Here is a 23486-nt window from a genome sequence, read left to right as displayed (position 1 = left end):
TTTTTTTTTTTTTTGTGTTGCTGCAGTTCGCCTAGCTGCTTCCACCCCCTTTTTCTCTGAGTGGCTTGAGCTATGCTGCAGATATGAATGTCCAGACTCTGACTTCTAGTGTGGATCAGCTTGCTGCTAGGGTGCAAAGCATTCAGGATTTTGTTATCCATAGCCCTATGTCTGAACCAAAAATACCTATTCCTGAGCCGTTTTTTGGAGATAGATTTAAGTTCCTGAATTTTAGGAATAATTGCAAATTGTTTCTGTCTCTGAAACCTCGTTCCTCTGGTGATCCCGCTCAGCAAGTTAAGATTGTTATCTCCTTCTTGCGCGGCGACCCTCAAGATTGGGCCTTCTCTCTGGCGCCAGGAGATCCTGCATTGGTGAATGTTGATGCGTTTTTTCTGGCACTTGGTTTGCTTTATGAGGAGCCTAATCTTGAAAGTCAGGCTGAAAAGATGTTGCTGGCTATCTCTCAAGGCCAGGACGAAGCTGAGGTGTATTGTCAAAAATTTTGGAAATGGTCCGTGCTTTCTCAATGGAATGAGTGTGCCCTGGCCGCAAATTTCAGAAATGGTCTTTCTGAAGCCATTAAGAATGTGATGGTGGGGTTTCCTATCCCTACAGGTCTGAATGATTCAATGGCTCTGGCCATTCAAATTGATCGACGTTTGCGGGAGCGCAAATCTGCTAATCCTTTGGCAGTGCTGTCTGAACGGTCACCTGATTCTATGCAATGTGACAGAATTCTGACCAGAGCCGAGCAGCAAAATCATAGACGTCAAAATGGGTTGTGTTTTTACTGTGGTGATTCAACACATGTTATCTCAGCATGCTCTAAAGGTACCTTCACACGAAGCGACGCTGCAGCGATAGCGACAACGATGCTGATCGCTGCAGCGTCGCTGTTTGATCGCTGGAGAGCTGTCACACAGACCGCTCTCCAGCGACCAACGATGCCGAGGTCCCCGGGTAACCAGGGTAAACATCGGGTTGCTAAGCGCAGGGCCGCACTTAGTAACCCGATGTTTACCCTGGTTACCAGCGTAAAAGTATAAAAAAACAAACAGCACATACTTACATGCGTCCCCCAGCGTCTGCTTCCTGACACTGACTGAGCTCCGGCCCTAACAGCAGAGCGGTGACGTCACCGCTCTGCTTTCACTTTCACTTCAGGGCCGGAGCTCAGTCAGTGTCAGGAAGCAGACGCTGGGGGACGCATGTAAGTATGTGCTGTTTGTTTTTTTATACTTTTACGCTGGTAACCAGGGTAAACATCGGGTTACTAAGCGCGGCCCTGCGCTTGGTTACCCGATGTTTACCCTGGTTACCAGTGTAAAACATCGCTGGGTATCGTTGCTTTTGCTTTCAAACACAACGATACACAGCGACCGGACGACCAAATAAAGTTCTGGACTTTATTTAGCGACCAGCGACATCACAGCAGGATCCTGATCGCTGCTGCGTGTCAAACGAAACGATATCGCTAGCGAGGACGCTGCAACGTCACGGATCGCTAGCGATGTCGTTTCGTGTGAAGGTACCTTAAGCGCTTAAAAAAAATTGTTGTTAATCCTGTCGCCATTAGTACTTTTCAGCCTAAGTTTATTTTGTCTGTGACTTTAATTTGTTCATTGTCTTCTTACTCAGCTATGGCTTTTGTAGATTCTGGTGCTGCTCTGAGTCTGATGGATTTGTCGTTTGCCAGGCGCTGTGGTTTTGTCCTGGAACCTTTGGAAAATCCTATTCCTCTTAGAGGAATTGATGCTACACCATTGGCAGAGAATAAACCTCAGTATTGGACGCAAGTGACCATGTGCATGACTCCTGTACATCAGGAGGTGATTCGTTTTCTGGTACTGCATAAAATGCATGATGTTGTTGTTTTGGGTCTGCCATGGTTACAGGCCCATAATCCAGATTGGAAAGCTATGACTGTGTCAAGTTGGGGTTGTCAGGGGATTCATGGCGATTCTCCATTGGTGTCTATTGCTTCTTCTACTCCTTCTGAGATCCCTGAGTTTTTGTCAGACTATCAGGATGTATTTGATGAACCCAGGTCCAGTGCCCTTCCTCCTCATAGGGACTGTGATTGTGCTATAGATTTGATTCCTGGTAGTAAATTTCCTAAAGGACGACTCTTTAATTTGTCTGTGCCAGAGCATGCCGCGATGCGGAGTTATATAAAGGAGTCTTTGGAGAAGGGACATATTCGCCCATCCTCTTCTCCTCTTGGTGCAGGATTCTTTTTTGTGGGCAAGAAAGACGGGTCTTTAGGACCTTGTATAGATTATCGTCTTCTGAATAAGATCACGGTGAAATTTCAGTATCCTTTGCCATTGTTGTCTGATTTGTTTGCTCGGATTAAGGGTGCCAGTTGGTTCACCAAGATAGATCTTCGCGGTGCGTATAACCTTGTGCGCATAAAGCAGGGAGATGAATGGAAAACAGCATTTAATACGCCCGAGGGTCATTTTGAGTACCTGGTGATGCCTTTTGGACTCTCTAATGCTCCTTCTGTGTTTCAGTCCTTCATGCATGACATCTTCCGGAAATATCTGGATAAATTTATGATTGTTTATCTGGATGATATTTTGTTTTTTTCTGATGATTGGGAGTCCCATGTGAACCAGGTCAGGATGGTGTTTCAGGTTCTGCGTGATAATGCTTTGTTTGTGAAGGGTTCAAAATGTATCTTTGGGGTACAGAAGGTTTCTTTTTTGGGTTTTATTTTTTCCCCTTCTACTGTGGAGATGGACCCAGTCAAGGTCTGTGCCATTCATGACTGGACTCAGCCCACGTCTGTTAAGAGCCTGCAGAAGTTCTTGGGCTTTACTAATTTTTACCGTCGTTTTATCGCTAATTTTTCTAGCGTGGTTAAACCTTTGAGGGATATGACCAAGAAGGGTTCTGATGTTGCTAATTGGTCTCCTGCGGCCGTGGAGGCCTTTCGGGAGCTGAAGCGTCGGTTTACTTCAGCGCCAGTCCTGTGCCAGCCGGATGTCTCTCTTCCCTTCCAGGTTGAAGTTGATGCTTCGGAGATTGGTGCAGGGGCTGTTTTGTCGCAAAGAAGTTCTGATGGCTCAGTGATGAAGCCATGCGCCTTCTTTTCAAGAAAATTTTCGCCTGCTGAGCGGAACTATGATATTGGTAATCGGGAGTTGTTGGCTATGAAGTGGGCATTTGAGGAGTGGCGACATTGGCTCGAGGGAGCTAAACATCGTGTGGTGGTCTTGACTGATCATAAAAATCTTATTTATCTCGAGTCTGCCAAGTGCCTGAATCCTAGACAGGCTCGTTGGTCGTTGTTTTTCTCCCGTTTTGACTTTGTGGTCTCGTACCTGCCTGGTTCGAAGAACGTGAAGGCTGATGCACTTTCTAGGAGTTTTGTGCCTGACTCTCCTGGAGTCTCGGAGCCGGTTGGTGTTCTCAGAGAGGGAGTGATTTTGTCTGCCATTTCCCCAGATTTGCGACGAGTGCTGCAGAAATTTCAGGCTGATAGGCCTGATCGTTGCCCACCGGAGAGACTGTTTGTCCCTGACAGATGGACCAGCAGAGTTATTTCTGAGGTTCATTCCTGTTCCTGGTGTTGGCGGGGCATCCTGGGATTTTTGGTACCAGAGATTTGGTGGCTAGGTCCTTTTGGTGGCCTTCCTTGTCGCGGGATGTGCGTTCGTTTGTGCCGTCCTGTGGGATTTGTGCTCGGGCTAAGCCTTGCTGTTCTCGTGCCAGCGGGTTGCTTTTGCCCTTACCTATCCCGAAGAGGCCTTGGACGCACATTTCCATGGATTTCATTTCGGATCTTCCGGTATCTCGGAAGATGTCTGTCATCTGGGTGGTGTGCGATCGTTTTTCTAAAATGGTCCATTTGGTGCCCTTGCCTAAGTTGCCTTCCTCCTCTGATTTGGTGCCTTTGTTCTTTCAGAATGTGGTTCGTTTGCACGGCATCCCTGAGAATATTGTGTCTGACAGAGGATCCCAGTTTGTGTCCAGATTCTGGCGGTCCTTTTGTGCTAGGATGGGTATTGATTTGTCTTTTTCGTCGGCTTTTCATCCTCAGACTAATGGCCAGACCGAGCGAACTAATCAAACGTTGGAGACTTATTTAAGATGTTTTGTTTCTGCTGATCAGGACGACTGGGTTACCTTTTTGCCACTGGCCGAGTTTGCCCTTAATAATCGGGCTAGTTCTGCCACTTTGGTTTCACCCTTTTTCTGCAACTCTGGTTTTCATCCTCGTTTCTCCTCGGGTCAGGTTGAACCTTCTGACTGTCCTGGGGTTGATTCTGTGGATAGGTTGCAGCGGATTTGGAACCATGTGGTGGACAATTTGAAATTGTCACAGGAGAAGGCCCAGCGTTTTGCCAACCACCGCCGCGGTGTGGGTCCCCGACTTCGTGTTGGGGATTTGGTTTGGTTGTCTTCTCGGCATATTCCTTTGAAGGTCTCCTCTCCTAAGTTTAAGCCTCGCTTTATCGGTCCTTATAAGATTTTGGAAATCCTTAACCCGGTGTCTTTTCGCTTGGACCTTCCAGCGTCATTTGCTATTCATAATGTGTTCCATAGGTCCTTGTTGCGGCGGTACGTGGTGCCTATGGTTCCTGCTGTTGAGCCTCCTGCCCCGGTTTTGGTTGAGGGCAAGTTGGAGTACGTGGTGGAGAAGATTTTGGATTCTCGTATCTCTAGACGGAGACTTCAGTATTTAGTTAAGTGGAAAGGCTATGGTCAGGAAGATAATTCCTGGGTTGTCGCCTCTGATGTTCATGCGACTGATTTGGTTCGTGCCTTTCACGCTGCTCATCCTGATCGCCCTGGGGGTCTTGGTGAGGGTTCGGTGACCCCTCCTCAAGGGGGGGGGGGTACTGTTGTGAACTGTGTTTTTGGGCTCCCTCTGGTGGTCACTAACGGTACTGTGTTAGGCATGTCTTGTTGCAGGCCTGGGCTCCAGCTGGGTCATTAAGCAGCGGGTGTTCCCTATTTAGGTCTCCTCTGGACTCAGTCTCTTGCCTGGCATTGTTGTATCCAGTCCTATAAGGTTTCCTCCTGATTCCTTTCCGTCTGTCTCTTGCAAGAAAAGCTAAGTCCGTTTTGAATACTTTAAATCATTTGTGTTTTTGTCCAGCTTGCTTGATATGTGATTTTCTGGCTCGCTGGAAGCTCTAGGGTGCTGATACTCCCCCTTCGCACTGTCAGTCGGTGTGGGGGTTCTTGTAATATTCAGCGTGGATGTTTTTGCAGGGTTTTCTGCTGACCGCATAGTCCACTTTCTATTTTCTGCCTATCTAGTCTAGTGGGCCTCACTTTGCTGAATGTAGTTCATCTCTACGTCTGTGTTTTCCTCTTGCCTCACCGTTATTATTTGTTGGGGGCTTTCTATATCTTTGGGGTTCAATTTCTTTGGAGGCAAGTGAGGTCTTATTTTTCCCTCTAGGGGTAGTCAGTTCTCCGGCTGGCTCGAGACGTCTAGAATCAACGTAGGCACGTTCACCGGCTGCTTCTAGTTGTTGTTGTTAGGATCAGATATGCGGTTAGCCCAGTTTCCACCTCCCTAGAGCTGTTCCTATGTTTTTTGTTGTCCTTGCCGGAATACCAGAGAGCCTCTACCACTGGGATCATAACAGGGGGGTACTGTTGTGAATAGCACTTTTGTGAGTTCTGCCCTTGGGTTCCCTCTGATGGTTGTAAGTGGAACTGCTGCTTCTTGAATTTAGCCTTAGCAGCTGCGTTCTTATCGCCTCTGCTCATTCTGCTATTTAACCTGGCTTTGGACTTCAGTTCATGCCAGCTGTCAATGTCTCAGGGTTAGATCCAGTTTTTCTCCTCGGATATTCCTCATGGCCTGTCCATTTCAGCAAAAGATAAGTTCCTGCTAGTACTTGTTTTTGTCCATTTGCTTTGGACTGTATTGTTCAACTCATGTTATGCTTCTTTTGTCCAGCTTGTCATTATGATTCATTCAGGCTAGCTGGAAGCTCTGGGAAGCAGATTTGCCCCTCCATACCGTGAGTCGGTGTGGAGTTCATTTTTGCATTATCTGCGTGGACTTTTAGTTTTTTAATACTGACCGCACAGTATCTGTTGTGATCCTAATGGAAGAGGATCTCAGGGTCTTCAGCAAAGTCTGCAAACATAAAAAACTAGCTCATAGGGAGGTGGTAACTGAGCTGACCGCATACCTGATCCTAGCCCACAACTAATAGCAGCCGGGGAACGTACCTACGTTGGTTCTAGACGTCTCGCGCCAGCCGGAGAACTAACTAACGCTTTCAGAGAAAAACAGACCTCACTTGCCTCAAGAGAAAGGTACCCCAAAGTAGATACAGGCCCCCAACAAATAATAACGGTGAGGTAAGAGGAAAGGACAAACGTAAGTATGAACTAGATTCAGCAAAGAGAGGCCCACTAAATAATAGCAGAAATATAGAAAGCGGACTTATGCGGTCAGCGGAAAAACCCTACAAAAATATCCACGCTGAATATCCAAGAACCCCCGCACCGACTAACGGTGTGGGGGGAGAATATCAGCCCCCTTAGAGCTTCCAGCAAAATCAGGAATCACATTATGAACAAGCTGGACAAAAAACAGAAATATACAAATAAACAAAACCAAGAAAGCAGGACTTAGCTTATGATGCAAAAATCAGGACCAGAAGACAGGAGCAACCAGACAAGGACTGATTACATTGATGCCAGGCAATGGACTAAGAATCCAGGAAGATTAAATAGAAACACCCAGGGACTAACGAACCGGGTGACTACCAACCTGGGGAAAGAAAATCCAAGAGCTATACAGCTAGTGACCACAAGAGGGAGCCAAAAAGTAAAGTTCATAACAAGTATCTTTCCTATTTCTGTCTATCTAGACTAGAATTGGCCTCCTTTGCTAAAGTCTGTTTTCATTTCTATGTATGTAATTTCCATCTTCACTAACAGTCAATACATGTGGGGGGCTATCTTTCCTTTGGGGAAATTTCTCTGAGGCAAGATAGTTTTTCTGTTTCATCTTTAGGGGTAGTTAGTTCTTAGGCTGTGAAGAGGCGTCTAGGGAGAGACAAAAACGCTCCACGGCTATTTCTAGTGTTGGCGTTAGGATTAGGGTTGCAGTCAGTATAGTTACCACCTACTCAGAGCTTGGCCCCTGTTTTAATTTAACCACCAGGTCATGTCAGTGTGGCTCCTTAGCCACCAGGTCATATCTGTGTTGCTCCTAACCACCAGGTCATATCTGTGTTGCTCCTAACCACCAGGTCATATCTATGTTGTTCCTTAACCACCAGGTCATATCACTGGCCCCCATTGTTACATAATGCATATAAGGCTATGTGCACACGATGCAGATTTAGTGCAGTTCTGCAGCATTTTTTTCTGCTGCAGAAACGCAGCAGAACTGCACTGTGATTTACAGTATAATGTAAATCAATGTGAAAAAAAAAGCTGTGCACATGGTGCAGAAAAATCCGTGCAGAAACACTACAGATTTCAAAAGTGCATGTCACTTCTTTTGTGCAGAACTGCAGCGTTTCTGCACCCATTGACTCCCATTTTGTGGGTCAAATCCGCATAAAAACTGCAGATGTAAAAATCATCCTCAGATTTTATGCGGATTTGGGTGTCAAAACCGCAGCAGAAGGAAGTGACGTCAGTGATGTGGAGGAAGTGTGTGGGCGGAGTCGTACCGTCCGATGGGGATCGATGTGAGGCGTATGGTAGAAATGGTATGTATAGTGTCTGTGTGTGTCTGTGTGTGTGTGTCTGTGTGTGTCTGTCAGTAGTGACTCATTGTAGTCATTCGTCCGGTGGGACTACTTCTCCCATCGAAATGTGATGATGAGAGAGTTGTCCCATCGTTAGGCGACTGACTACAATGGGTTAAAAACACAAACACACATTTACATGTAGTACATACTCGCCACATACGTCCCCGAAGGCCACCATCCATGAACATCCTTGTCCCAAAATAAAAAATAAAAAAAATCTTTTCCGTTGTAATCCATAACATAGGTTGTCCCACGACGTCCTCCGGTGATACTGCAGCGCCCCAGAGTCCTGGTCGTTGCAGTACTGACACTCCGCTGCTAAGGGGCGTGATGGTACGTCTGATGGCACTTAAGGAGTTCACCTGACCAGGTATCACAGACACCAATACACTTCACAGTCTGGCCTCCAGGGGGAGCAAAGGGCACTATGCATTAGGCCACTCCTCACAATCTGGTAAAACTGGGGGTTGGATAGGAAGTTAGTCAGAAGCTGACTGGGTTAGAACCAGGCAACATCCTGTGGCAGGGGGTGTTGCAGGGGGAAGATTCAGGGGGGTCCCTGTCAGGGGTGGGATCCTGACAGAGGCCTAGCGAACAGACAGAACGTTACGGGACCGTGCCTGCACGACATTGCGGCGGTATCCCAAGAAAGGACAAGAAGCGAGGTTTATTGTGAAGAGTGAGAAACGAGATCAAAGCGAAAAGGAGATAACACCAGTAGGAGTCGTGCCGTAAGATCGAGGCAACATCCTACTGAGGCGTATCGCCGGTGGTCAGAACGCCGAGGAAGTATTGGGCTCCAAGCATTACTTCAAACAGCGGCAGGACAGTTAATTATAGGTTGGCTGTCTCCCCTAAATCACCTAAGCAGACATAGGAGGCAATTGTGGGAGAGGGGCGACTCTAGGGTCCCAGAAGAACTCCAGGCCTACCAGTCATACGGGTGCGTCCTAGCCATATCATCTGGGGGACGGAGAAGAACATCAGAACAGAGAAAAGTTGTGAGAAAGAACATCAGAAACAGACACAACAGTTGTGAGGACTATCCCGTGGTGCTCAGCAGGGAAGTACTACAACACACAGGCTCTAGAAGGTAGGCACAGATTTCCACCTGCAAAGGGAACTCTGGAGGTGCCTTCGGACCGGCCGGTCTCAGACAGCCCTGTTGACAGTACTCTGGATTGAGGATCTTGAAGCCTTCAGTAAAGAGGTAAAGAGACTGCAACCCTGTGTCCTCGTTATTCATCGCAACCTGCACCACGCACCACCACCTACACCTTTCATTGGACGCCCCTTAGAAGGGTCACGGACCGGGTCTAGCCACCATGACAACCCCAGAACTGAGACAGAGAGGCCCGGTACCGAGTACCCAGAGGCCCTGCGTCTGGGGGCGCTCCAATACACTGCAGGAGTTAATCGCTCCTGCAGTGTATCGAAGCTGGCCGTTCGTTTCCTGGAGTTAAATGAACTCCGGGAGCTCACTTTACAGCAATTGAACTGCCGTGAAATCTCTCACGCGGCAGTGTCGTAAAGCGAGAGTCCCAGAGTTTATTGAACGCCGGTAAACTCGCGCGCAGGCACACTGCAGGAGCTTTAGCTCCTGTCATTGTGTTTGGGAAGCCGTGGAGAGCAGTCACATCTCCTGGTGTGGCTGTTCTCCATGGCAGATCGTTGTGGGACACTCTATATTAATGGACTATGTCGGAAAAGACTACAGATCATCAAGGGATTTGTAAGTATGGTAAAATTTAGAATATTAAAATACTTTTTCCTGTGTCTTTTTTTTGTGTTGAGTAGTTTGGGGTTAATAATGGATAGGCGTCTTATAGACGCCTCTCCATTATTAACTGGGGTTAACGTCACCTTACAATGTCAAGGTGACGTTATCCCCTTATTACCCCATATCTCACCGCTACACGGGAGTGGGAAGAGAGGGGCTAAGCGCATATTAGAGATGCGCCATTTCTTGGGCGGCTGCGGGCTGGTAGTTGTTGCCGGGGGGGGGGGGGGCAATATCCAAATAGCTGACAAATCAGCATAAAAAAACGCACTAAAAAACTGCACCAAAACTGCACTGCAAAAAACGCATGAAAAACGCACAAAAACGCAGGAATTGTCAGCTGCGTTTTCTGCCAGAAGATGCAGATTTTGTGCAGAAAATTCTGCACCAAATCTGCATCGTGTGCACATAGCCTAATAGTGTTGATATTATTATTGATAATGCCTATAATATTGTGGCTATTGGGAGGCTTAGAAAAAAAATTGCATCCAGCAAAATGTCACCAGCGGCGCCTGTCCAGTAGCATCTATCTCTTATTATTATTATAGCGCCATATATTCCATGGCGCTTTACATATGAGGAGGGGTATACATAATAAAAACAAGTACAATAATCTTAAACGAGACAAGTCATAACTGGTACAGGAGGAGAGAGGACCCTGCCCGCGAGGGATCACAATCTACAAGGGATGGGTGAGGATACAGTAGGCGAGGGTAGAGCTGGTCATGCAGCGGTTTGGTCGATCGGTGGTTACTCTCTTACTTATAGATGCTACTGCGCAGGCGCTGCCATCGCCAGAGACATTTTGCTGGATGTAATTTTTTTTTCTAAGCCTCCCAATAGCCACAATATTATAGGCATTATCAACAATAATATCAATACTATTATATGCATTATGTAAAAATGGGGGGCAGGTCAGTGAGATCAGCAACCTGTCATAAGCCAACACAGATGAATATGTAATCAGATCACCACAAAGCCCCGCCCACAGCCCCACCCCAGAGCACCGCATAAAGCCCCGCCCCAGAGCACCGCATAAAGCCCCGCCCCTGAGCACGAGAATCTCAAACTGAAAACTACAAATACAGATAAAACAACAACCACAAGACGGATTTCATCACCAGGTATCGGTGTAATCAGTATAACGGCACCGACCTGACAGTGCCTGTAGTCACTGAGCACAATCCTGCTGACAGGTTCCCTTTAAGACATCTCCGCTCTGCACTATTATACACAGTTCTCTTTAAATGTGTAATATTTCTTCTTGAAACTCATCTGACAGAAAATCTTGGAGCTTCCGATAGTTTAGATTGTGAAGTCACCGAGCCCCGTGCTCTAATTACCCCAGAGAGGTTTCACCACTAGCTCCTCATTTATTACTGATGGAGACTGTTCAGTTTGAGCATTTCAGTAGATGTTATTGTCTATAGTCAGTTTCTGATTACAGTAGTGTCCAGAATCCTCTGATTTATCCTCTTCCCGCAGCCAGTTAAGTGTTCTTAATCAGGCCCCATTTTTAACCCCTTAACCCCTGGAGCTTTTTTCGTTTTCCCCTCCCCTCCTTCCTGGAGCCATAACTTTTTTTTTGTTTTTCCATCAATATGGCCATGTGAGGGCTTATTTTTTGCGGGACAAGTTGTACTTTTGAACGACATCATCGGTTTTACCATGTCTTTTATCCGAAAACAGGAAAAAAATATTCCAATTGCGGTGAAATTGTCAAAAAGTGCAATCCCACACTTGTTTTTTGTTTGCCTTTTTTTGCTAGGTTCACTAAATGCAAAAGCTGACTTACATTAGGATTCTCCAGGTCATTACGAGTTCATAGACACCAAACATGTCCAGGTTTTAATGTACCGTATATACTTGAGTATAAGCCGACCGGAGTATAAGCCGACCCCCTAATTTTGCCACAAAAAACTGGGAAAACTTAATGACTCGAGTATAAGCCTAGGGTGGAAAATGCAGCAGCTACTGGAAAAATGTCAAAAATAAAAATAGATACCAATAAAAGTAAAATTAATTGAGACATCAGTAGGTTACGTGTTTTTGAGTATCCATATTGAATCAGGAGCCCCATATAATGCTCCATAAAGTTTGAGGGCCCCATTAAATGCTCCATATTAAAATATGCCCCATATAATCCTTGATAAAGGGTAATAAGGGCCCCATAAGATGCTCCATAGACACATTTGCTCAATATAATGCTGCACAAACGTTATGGCCCCATAAGATGCTCCGTACAGTCACTGCCCCTTATAGTGCTGCACAATCGTTATGGCCCCATAGATGCTCCATACAGTCACTGCCCCTTATAATGCTGCACAAGCGTTATGGCCCCATAGATGCTCCATACAGTCACTGCCCCTTATAATGCTGCACAAGCGTTATGGCCCCATACAGATGCTCCGTACAGTCACTGCCCCTTATAGTGCTGCACAAGCGTTATGGCCCCATAAGATGCTCCGTACAATCACTGCCCCTTATAGTGCTGCACAATCATTATGGCCCCATACAGATGCTCCATACAGTCACTGCCCCTTATAGTGCTGCACAAGCGTTATGGCCCCATACAGATGCTCCATACAGTCACTGCCCCTTATAGTGCTGCACAATCGTTATGGCCCCATAAGATGCTCCGTACAGTCACTGCCCCTTATAGTGCTGCACAATCGTTATGGCCCCATACAGATGCTACATACAGACACTTGCCCTTTATAGTGCTGCACAAACGTTATGGCCCCATATAGTGCTGCACAAGCGTTATGGCCCCATAAGATGCTCCATACAGTCACTTGCCCCATATGCTGTGGCTGCGATAAAAAAAAAAAATCACATACTCACCTCTCCGTCGCTCAGGACCCCGGCACTTTCACCTGCTCCTCGTTCGGGTGCGGCCCAGTCTTCTGCACTGACGTTCAGCAGAGGGCGCGCACTGACCACATCATTGCACCCTCTGACCTGAGCATCACAGCCAGAGGACGCTGAAGACGGAGCCTCACCGGAATGAGGAGAGGTGAATATCGCGCAGCGCTCCCCCTCCCTGTTATACTCACCTACTCCTGGCGCGGTGCAGTCCCTGCTTCTCCTGGCGCTGCATATTCTTCCTGTGCTGAGCTGTACCATGTGACCGCTCAGTACAAGAAGAATATGCAGTGCTGGAAGAAGCAGGGACGCGCAGGCACCGCGCCAGGTGTAGGTGAGTATAATTACACAGCCCCCGCTCCCCCTCCCCTGCCGACCCCCGGGTATGACTCGAGTGTAAGCCGAGAGGGGGACTTTCAGCCCAAAAAAAATGGGCTGAAAATCTCGGCTTATACTCGAGTATATACGGTAATTGTTAAAAAAAATTCCAAACTTTGCTAAAAAAAAAAAAAAAAAATGCACAATTTTCAGAGACCTGTAGCGTCTCCATTTTTCGTGATCTCGGGTTGGTTGAGGTCTTATTTTTTGCATGCCGAGCTGACGTTTTTAATGATACCATTTTGGTGAAGATACGATCATTTGATCGCCCGTTATTGCATTTTCATGCAATATCGCAGCGACCAAAAAAAGTATTACTGGCTTTTGTAATTTTTTTCTCGCTACGCCGTTTAGCAATCAGGTTAATTTTTTTTTTTTTTTTTTATAGATCGGGCGATTCTGAACGCGGTGATACCAAATATGGGTAGGTTTGATTTTTTTTTTTTATTATTGTTTTATTTTGAATGGGGCGAAAGGGGAGTGATTTGAACTTATTTTTTTTTTTTTTCATATTAAAATTTTTTTTTTTTCTTTTGCCATGCTTCAGTAGCCTCCATGGGAGGTTAGAAGCTGGCATAGCCTGAGCAGCTCTGCTACATAGAGGTGATGCTCAGATTACCTCTATGTATCTCAGTTACCTCATTCCTATGAGCGCCGACCACAGGGTGACGCTCACAGCAATCAGGCATCAACAACCATAGAGGTCTTCAGAAGACCTCTGGTTGTTATGTCAACGCACCGATGACCCCCGATCACGTGATGAGGTTCACCGGTGCGCTTATTTCTAGCCGTATGGCCAGAAGCACTTGTTAAATGCCGCTGTCAGCATTTGACATCAGCATTTAACTAGTTAATAGTGGCGGGTGGATCTCGATTCCACCCACAGGTACTGCAGTCATATGTTAGCTGTACAAATCAGCTGACATGTCCCGGCTTTGATGTGGGCTCACCGCAGGAGCTGCATCATAGCAGGGGATCTGCCATCAGACGTATTATTCCATCAGATGGCAGAAAGGGGTTAAAATCTGACATGTGTCACTTTATGTGGGGATAACTTTGGAATTATTCACAAAGGATAATATAAAACAAATGGATCTTACAAATTATTTTCCAGCTTCTCACAATACCCTACATACGATTGTACATTACTCTCTGGGCACATGGCAGTGTTCAGAAGGGAAGGAGCGCCATTTAGCTGTTTGAATGCAGATCTAGCTGGAATAGTTTGCAGACACAATGTATTGGGAGCACTGTTCATGGTCAACTGGCAGCTCAAAAGATCTCCACCATGAACATGCTTGGCACTATCTTCTCTGCTTTCCAGATCCATGTAATGGTGTTAAAGGGAGATGAACAAGGCAATCCTGTTCATCTCCCTTTAACACCATTACATGGATCTGGACTTACACTGGGACCCCTAGGCTTGGACCATGGTGTTACCTGCTATTCTGTGGTGTTAGATGGCAAGAAGAATAGTCAGGTAGCTGGGTCAGAACCAGAAGGACAGAATCAGAAGACACAAGAGTAGTCAGTAAACGGGCCACGGTCACAACAGGAAACAAATACACAAGCCGCAAGCTGAGCACAGAGGACTGAACCAGAGGAGAACAACGCTGTTTCTGGCAGATTTCGGCCATGTGCTTTTGATCTTTAGTAGGGTGTGGTACTTTCCAATTGGCTGAAGTAGGGAGCAGATTACTCCAGCTGGACAGCAGGAACAGATCCCAGATGAGATTGGACACACCATATGCAGAAGCCCTAATATGACTAAATGACAGAAAACCAGAATAGTCGAAATCCTCATAAAGTGATTCCATTTTATAAATTAATTCACTGAGGGTTATAATCTATACATATGTGGTCAAAATTGTTGGTACCCCTCGTTTAACGACAGAAAAACCCACAATGGTCACAGAAATAACTTGAATCTGACAAAAGTAATAAGAAATAAAAGATCTATAAAAATGAACAAATGAAAGTCAGACATTGCTTTTCAACCATGCTTCCATAGAATTTAATAAAAAAACAAAAACACATGAAATAGGCCTGGACAGAAATGATAGTACCCCTGAAAATAATGTGACAAAAGGGACATGATAAATTGCTTTGTGTCTACTAAGTAGCATCACAGGGGTCTACAATCCTGGAATCAGTGAGTGGCCTGTATATAGGGCTGAGGAGGTTAGAAAGAAAATGATAGATAAACATGTTAACCCCTTCCCGACCCATGACGCCACGTAGGCGTCATGAAAACCTGTGCCAATCCGACCCATGACGCCTATGTGGCGTCATGGAATGATCGCGTCCCTGCAGATCGGGTGAAGGGGTTAACTCCCATTTTACCCGATCTGCAGAGACAGGGGGAGTGGTACTTCAGCCCAGGGGGGGTGGCTTCACCCCCCCGTGGCTACGATCGCTCTGATTGGCTGTTGAAAGTGAAACTGCCAATCAGAGCGATTTGTAATATTTCACCTAAAAAACTGGTGAAATATTACAATCCAGCCATGGCCGATGCTGCAATATCATCGGCCATGGCTGGAAATACTGAAGTGACCCCCCCCACACCCACCGATCGCCCCCCCCAGTCCTCCGTTATGGGGTCCGGTCCCCTCCGTCCGCCTGCCGGCTCCCCCCGTCCTCCTGTCCGCTCCGTCCTTGTTTGGATTCACCCCCCCTGTGCTCCGATCCACCCCGCCGCCCGCCGAAACTGCCAGCCGGCAGATTCCTTACAAGTACATTTTGATCGCTGTGGTAGGTTCTATCACAGCGATCAAAATTAAAAAAATAATAAATAAACCCCCCCCCCCTTATCACCCCCATAGGTAGGGACAATAATAAAATAAATATATATTTTATTTTTTTTTTCGTTTTCCACTAGGGTTAGGGTTAGAACTAGGGGTAGGGTTAGGGGTAGGGTTAGGGGTAGGGGTAGGGTTAGGGTTATGGCATGTGCACACAGTGCGGATTTGGCTGCGGATCCGCAGCGGATTGGCCGCGGATCCGCAGCGGATTGGCCGCTGCAAATTCGTAGCAGTTTTCCATCAGGTTTACAGTACCATGTACACCTATGGAAAACCAAATCCACTGTGCCCATGGTGCGGAAAATTCCGTGCAGAAACGCTGCGTTGTATTTTCCGCAGCATGTCAATTATTTGTGCGGATTCCGCAGCGTTTTACACCTGTTGCTCAATAGGAATCCGCAGGTGAAATCCGCACAAAAAAACACTGGAAATCTGCTGTAAATCTGCAGGTAAAACGCAGTGCCTTTTACCTGCAGATTTTTCAAAAATCGTGCGGAAAAGTCTCACACGAATCCGCAACGTGGGCACATAGCCTTAGGGTTAGGGTTGGAATTAGAGTTAGGGTTGGAAATAGGGCTAGGGTTGGAAATAGGGTTAAGATTAGGCTTGTGGTTAGGGTTACGGATAGGGTTAGGGGTGTATTGGGGTTACAGTTGTGGTTAGGGTTGGGATTAGGGTTGGGATTAGGGTTAGGATTAGGGTTGGAATTAGGGTTATGGGTGTGTTGCGGTTAGGGTTGTGGTTAGGGGTGTGTTGGGGTTAGGGTTGTGATTAGGGTTATGGCTACAGTTGGGATTAGGATTAGGGGTGTGTTGGGGTTAGTGGTTGAAGTTAGAATTGAGGGGTTTAGGCACATCAGGGGTCTCCAAACGCAACATGGCGCCACCATTGATTCCAGCCAATCTTGCGTTCAAAAAGTCAAATGGTGCTCCCTCCCTTCCAAGCCCCAACGTGCGCCCAAACAGTGGTTTACCCCCACATTTGGGGTACCAGCGTACTCAGGACAAACTGGGCAACAACTGTTGGGGTCCAATTTCTCCTATTACCCTTGTGAAAATAAAAAATTACTTGCTAAAACATAATTTTTGAGGAAAGAACAATTATTTTTTATTTTCACGGCTCTGCGTTATAAACTTCTGTGAAGCACTTGGGGGTTGAAAGTGCTCATCACACATCTAGATAAGTTCCTTGGGGGGTCTAGTTTCCAAAATGGGGTCACTTGTGGGGTGTTTCTACTGTATAGGCACATCAGGGGCTCTGCAAATGCAATGTGACGCCCGCAGACCATTCCATCAAAGTCTGCATTTCAAATGCCACTACTTCCCTTCCGAGCCCCGGCATATGCCCAAACAGTGGTCTACCCCCACATATGGGGTATCAGCGTACTCACAACAAACTGGGCAACAAATATTGGGGTCCAATTTCTCCTGTTACCCTTGTGAAAATAAAAAATTGCTTGCTAAAACATCTTTTTTGAGGAAAGAAAAATGATTTTTTATTTTCACGGCTCTGCGTTGTAAACTTCTATGAAGCACTTGGGAGTTGAACGTGCTCACCACACATCTAGATAAGTTCCTTGGGGGGTCTAGTTTCCAAAATGGGGTCACTTGTGGGGTGTTTCTACTGTTTAGGCACATCAGGGGCTCTGCAAATGCAATGTGACGCCCGCAGACCATTCCATCAAAGTCTGCATTTCAAATGCCACTACTTCCCTTCTGAGCCCCGGCATATGCCCAAACAGTGGTTTACCCCCACATATGGGGTATCAGCGTACTCAGGAGAAACTGGACAACAACTTTTGGGGTCCAATTTCTCCTGTTACTCTTGCGAAAATAAAAAATTCTGGGCTAAAAAATATTTTTGAGGAAAGGAAACACATTTATTATTTTCACGGCTCTGCGTTATAAACTTCTGTGAAGCACTTGGGGGTTCAAAGTGCTCACCACACATCTAGATAAGTTTCTTGGGAGGTCTAGTTTCCAAAATAAGGTCACTTGTAGGGGAGCTCCAATGTTTAGGCACACAGGGGCTCTCCAAACGCGACATGGTGTCCGCTAACGATTGGAGCTAATTTTCCATTCAAAAAGTCAAATGGCAAGCCTCCCCTTCCGAGCCTTGCTGTGCACCCAAACAGTGGTTTACCCCCACATATGAGGTATCGGCGTACTCGGGAGAAATTGCCCAACAAATTTTAGGATCCATTTTATCCTGTTGCCCATGTGAAAATGAAAGAATTGAGGCTAAAAGAAATTTTGTGTGAAAAAAAAGTACTTTTTCATTTTTGCGGATCAATTTGTGAAGTACCTGGGGGTTTAAAGTGCTCACTATGCCTCTAGATAAGTTCCTTGGGGGGGTCTAGTTTCCAAAATGGGGTCACTTGTGGAGGAGCTCCAATGTTTAGGCACACGGAGGCTCTCCAAACGCGACATGGTGTCCGCTAAAGATTGGAGCCAATTTTTCATTGAAAAAGTCAAATGGCGCTCCTTCCCTTCCTAGCCCTGCCGTGCACCCAAACAGTGGTTTACCCCCACATATGAGGTATCAGCGTACTCAGGACAAATTGGACAACAACGTCCATGGTCCAGTTTCTCCTTTTACCGTTGGGAAAATAAAAAAATTGTTGCTAAAAGATCATTTTTGTGACTAAAAAGTTAAATGTTCATTTTTTACTTCCATGTTGCTTCTGCTGCTGTGAAACACCTGAAGGGTTAATAAACTTCTTGAATGTGGTTTTGAGCACCTTGAGGGGTGCAGTTTTTAGAATGGTGTCACTTTTGGGTATTTTCAGCCATATAGAACCCTCAAACTGACTTCAAATGTGAGGTGGTCCCTAAAAAAAATGGTTTTGTAAATTTTGTTGTAAAAATGAGAAATCACTGGTCAAATTTTAACCCTTATAACTTCCTAGCAAAAAAAAAATGTGTTTCCAAAATTGTGCTGATGTAAAGTAGACATGTGGGAAATGTTATTTATTAACTATTTTGTGTCACATAACTCTCTGGTTTAACAGAATAAAAATTAAAAATGTGAAAATTGCGAAATTTTCAAAATTTTCGCCAAATTTCCATTTTTTTCACAAATAAACTCAGAAATTATCGACCTAAATTTACCACTAACATGAAGCCCAATATGTCACGAAAAAACAATCTCAGAATCGCTAGGATCCGTTGAAGCGTTCCGTAGTTATTACCTCATAAAGGGACACTGGTCAGAATTGCAAAAAACGGCAAGGTCATTAAGGCCAAAATAGGCTGGGTCATGAAGGGGTTAAAGGTAAAAGTTATAAGACCATCTCCAAGCAGCTTGATGTTCCTGTGACTACAGCTGCACATATTATTCAGAAACGTAACATCCATGGGACTGTAGCCAACCTCCCTGGATTTGGCCACAGGAATAAATTGATGACAAATCAAAGAGACGGATAATACGAATGGTAACAAAAGAGCCCAGAAAAACTTCTAAACAGAATAAAGGTGAACTTCAAGCTCAAGGAACATCAGTGCAAAAATAAACTTGTCACTCAAAATGATGAAAGATTCGGACATTTCATTTATTTTGCATCCAGACAAAAACAGAAGAAATAGCTGACCGTTTTCGGTCTCACATTGGACCTTCATCAGAGCATCTTGCTGGTTCAGAAAGATAAGACAGTGTGCTTCAAATAAGCGAGAAGGATGATCAGAGGAAAATGCCTGAATGCTGTTTAAGGATGGAAGATTAAATGTGGCTAAATTAAATGTAGCGCGTCCACAAATAGCGACTGCCGTCGCTGTGGTAGAGTACTGGATGCTGCGTGGGGAATCGGAATTCAGTTCAGCATGTCCTTTATAGGTAATTACTATCGCTGTGACCAAGTGCTGGTTGCTGTATATGTAGATCAGATTATGTGCAGCGCATCCATGTGAGGCAACTGTGGTCGCTGCTTTAAAGTACTGCGTGTGTGGAGGTCCTGGGAGCTGGACAGGCGGACTTCATCATTTTCAGTGTCAAGTTTATTTTTGCTTAGACTACGGGTTGATACCCTACTTGAGCACCATCCATAAGTCATTTTTTGTTGAGTGCCTTGTCGTTCTCTACTTCAAGGAACATCAGTGTCAGATCGCACCATCCATCGTTGTATGAGTCAAAGTGGACTTCATGGGAGACGACCAAGGAGGACACCATTGTAAAAAAAAATAATAAAAAAGCCAGACCGGAATTTGCAAAACTACATGTTGACAAGCCACAAAGTTTCTGGGAGAATGTCCTATGGCCAGATGAGACAAAAATTGAACTTTTTGGCAAGGCACATCAGCTCTATGTTCACAGATGGAAAAATGAAGCAGATCAAGAAAAGAACACTGTCCCTACTGTGAAACATGGAGGAGGCTCTATTATGTTCTGGGGCTGCTTTGCTGCATGTTGCACAGGGTGTCTAGAATCTGTGCAGGGCACAATGAAATCTCAAGACTATAAGGGGATTCTAGAGAGAAATGTGCTGCCCAGTGTCAGAAAGCTTGGTCTCCGTCGCAGGTTATGAGTCTTGCAACAGGATAATGACCCAAAACACACAGCTAAAAACACCCAAGAACGGCTAAGCGGGAAACATTGGACTATTCTGAAGTGGCCTTCCATGAGCCCCTGACCCTAAATCCTATTGAGCATCTTTAGAAAGAGCTGAAACATGCAGTCTGGAAAAGGCAACCTTCAAACACAAGACAACTGGAGCAGTTTGAGGAGGGGCCAAAATACCTGTCAAGAGGTGCAGAAGTCTCATTGACAGTTACAGGAATCCTTTGATTGCAGTGATTGCCTCAAAAGGTTGTGCAGCAAAATATTAACTCTTTCACACCTGGGTCTGTTTTTGCACCTTTTTTAAATTCTGACCAGTGTCATTTTATGATGTTATAACTCTAAAACAGTTCAATGAATCCTGGTGATTCTGAGACTGTTTTCTTTTGACATATTTTTCTTTATGATTGTGGTAAAGTTTCTCTGATATAACTTGCGTTTATTCGTTAAAAAAATGGAAATTTGGCGAAAATTTTGAACATTTCAATTTTCGAAATTTTAATTTTTATGATCTTAAATCAGACAGTCATAGCATACAATAGTTAATAAATAACATTTCCCACATTTCTACTTTACATCAGCACAATTTTGGAAATAATTTTTTTTGTTAGGAAGTTATAAGGGTTAAAATTTGACCAGCAATTTCTGATTTTTCCAACAAAATTTACAAAACCATTTTGTTTAGGGACCACCTCACATTTGAAGTGAGTTTGGGGGGTAAATGTGACAGAAAATGTCCAAAAGTGATGCCATTCTAAAAACTGCATCCCTAAAGGTGCTCAAAACCACATTCAAGAAGTTTAGTAACCCTTCAGGTGCTTCACAGCAATGAATGGTATGCGGAAGGAAAAAATAAACGTTTACTTTTCTTTCACAAAAATTTTCATTTAGACCTAATTTTTTTTTACTTTCACAAGGGTAACAGGAGAAATTGGACCCCAAAAGTTGTTGTGCAATTTGTCCTGAGTATGCTGACACCCCATATGTGGGAGTAAAACACTGTTTGGGCGCATGGCAGAGCTCAGAAGGGAAGGAGCCCCATATTGGAGAGCAGATTTTGCTGGAATTGTTTGTGGGTGACATGTCACGTTGTAAGAGCCCCTGAGGTGCCAGAACAGCCTAATCCCCAAAAGTGACTGCATTTTACAAAATACTTCCCTGAATGAATTCTTATAGTGGTGCAGTGAGCATACTGACACCACAGCTGTTCCATAGAAAATTATACCATTGGGCAGTGAAGAAAAAATAATTACATTTTTACCACTAAAATGTTGTTTTAACCCCAGAATTTACATTGCAAAATAGGTAGATAGGTAAATGGTCACTACACCCATAGATTAATTCGCAGAGGGGTGTCATTTCCAAAATGGGGTAACTGTAACGGGGTCTACCAAGCTGGGGTACCTCTTTCAGTACCACCCCGTGTTTCAGGAGGTCCACTTTGCTTTGCCTGGAGTCTGAATGAAGGACGCTGGCTGGAATTCCTTGATTACATGAGAGCATATAAAAGCTGACTGCTTCTCCACGTATTTCTAGTCTCACAACACTTTATTCACAGGACACAAAATATATTACACAGATACAGAGGGCAGGCCAATAGAAAAACAGCAGGCCAGACATAGATTACAATAGCCGCAGGGGGCCGGAGCCTGTCAATATTTACTGTGGGAATTACAAAGGTGGGGGGAGGACAGAAGGGTGATATCTTGTCCCCTCTGCCCAGGGGCGCAGCCTGTGGGCTGATGCATCTCACATGGAACCTATTATACATACATATAACTGCACAACATATTCTGGGTGCGGAGTGGTTCCGTAACACGTAACACGGCTCCCCTTTTCAGCGACGCGATCGGCATACACAGTCTGATACTTAACGGATCGGTTTGGGGATGACCGAAGTTTATGGGGTTGGTACAAGTTCCGTTTGTCGACTTAGTCCATCGACGTTACTGTTTTGTTTGCCGGGTCTGTGGTGGATGGTGAAGTCCAGAGGTTGTAGGGCCAAACTCCACCGCAGTAATCTGGCATTGTCTCCGGAGACCCGATTAAGCCAGACTAGGGGATTATGGTCCGTTAGGAGGGAAAACTGTCGTCCATACAAATATGGTTGCAACTTTTTGAGTGCCCATACTACCGCCAGGCACTCCTTCTCGATGGCCGCATAGCTTACTTCACGGGGCAGTAGTTTCCGACTCAGGTAAGCTACCTGGTGTTCTTGGCCGTCCGGCCCGACTTGGCTCAGTACTGCCCCCAATCCAAACATAGAAGCGTCTGTGTGAACAAGGAAACGTTTAGATGGATCGGGTGCGGCCAATACAGGGGTATTGGTGAGGGCGTCCTTTGGCTGGTGGAAGGCTTCCTCACACTCTGAGGTCCAGGTTACCTGACGGGGTTGATTCTTACGGGTCAGATCAGTGAGGGGCTTGGCTACGCTGCTGTAATTGGGAAGGAATTTCCTGTAATACCCTGCTGTCCCTAGAAACGCCATGACCTGGGTTTTAGTGCGTGGGGTGGGCCATTTGGCTATGGCCTCAATCTTGGCTGGTTCTGTTCGCTGTTTCCCACTTCCCACCCAATGCCCTAAATACTGAACCTCCGCTTTGCCCACGTGACACTTGTTTGGGTTCATGGTGATTCCGGCCTTGTGGATCCTGTCCAATACTTTCTCTATGTGATTTAGATGCTCTTCCCATCTCGCGCTGTAGATGGTGATGTCATCCAGGTAGGCATAAGCATAGTCCTGGAGACCATCCAGAAGCCGGTCAAGTAGTTTGCTCCCGCCAGCCGGTCTAAGGGTATGTGCACACATCGCGGATTTGGAAAATCTGCAGTGCAAAACCGCTGCGGTTTTCACTGCGGATTTTCAAGCGGGTTTTCAACTGCACTTACCTATTGGTGCAGGTTGAAAACCGCGGCGGAATTCGCAGAAAGAAGTGACATGCTACTTCTTTTTTTCCGCAGCGATTCTGCGCGGAATTTTCCGCAGTGTGTGCACTGCGTTTTTTGTTTTCCATAGGGTAACATTGTACTGTACACCGCATGGAAAACTGCTGCAGATCCGCAGCGTCAAATCCGCTGCGGATCCGCAGCAAAAACCGCAGTGTGTGCACATAATTTTAAGAAAAAAATTGAGTTCTATACAAGGATTAAATAGACAGTATTTATTTTAACAACAATTAGTTAAAAACCAATGTACAATGTCCAATATAGGGGAAGCAAGGAGACCCTAGTGGACATACATCCGGATCACGTACACCAAACTATATGTGATATCACCAAGGGTTACATATATATATCTACCGTATTTACAATGATGTGGTAAATGATGCCGGTTTCATTATGGACAAGTGTCCCCCCTATCCT

At 45.5% G+C, this 23486-nt stretch overlaps 1 protein-coding gene across 5 annotated transcripts in view; it reads left to right on the top strand.

Annotated features, from left to right (window-relative positions):
* The window catches only part of LOC143766923 (uncharacterized), a 157676-nt gene that overhangs the window by 94050 nt on the left and 40140 nt on the right, over positions 1-23486 (top strand). For 4 of the 5 annotated variants that reach the window (XM_077254921.1, XM_077254923.1, XM_077254924.1 and 1 more), the window contains exon 7: positions 13160-13195. The exons of the other annotated variant lie outside the window; for it this stretch is intronic. In XM_077254921.1, the coding sequence (XP_077111036.1) occupies positions 13160-13195 (36 nt within the window). The remainder of the gene's footprint in view (positions 1-13159; positions 13196-23486) is intronic. 5 annotated transcript variants of the gene reach the window in all.

Source organism: Ranitomeya variabilis, chromosome 4 (genome assembly GCF_051348905.1).
Source record: "Ranitomeya variabilis isolate aRanVar5 chromosome 4, aRanVar5.hap1, whole genome shotgun sequence".
Lineage (NCBI taxonomy): Eukaryota > Metazoa > Chordata > Amphibia > Anura > Dendrobatidae > Ranitomeya > Ranitomeya variabilis.
This window is presented reverse-complemented; position numbering and strand designations above follow the sequence as displayed.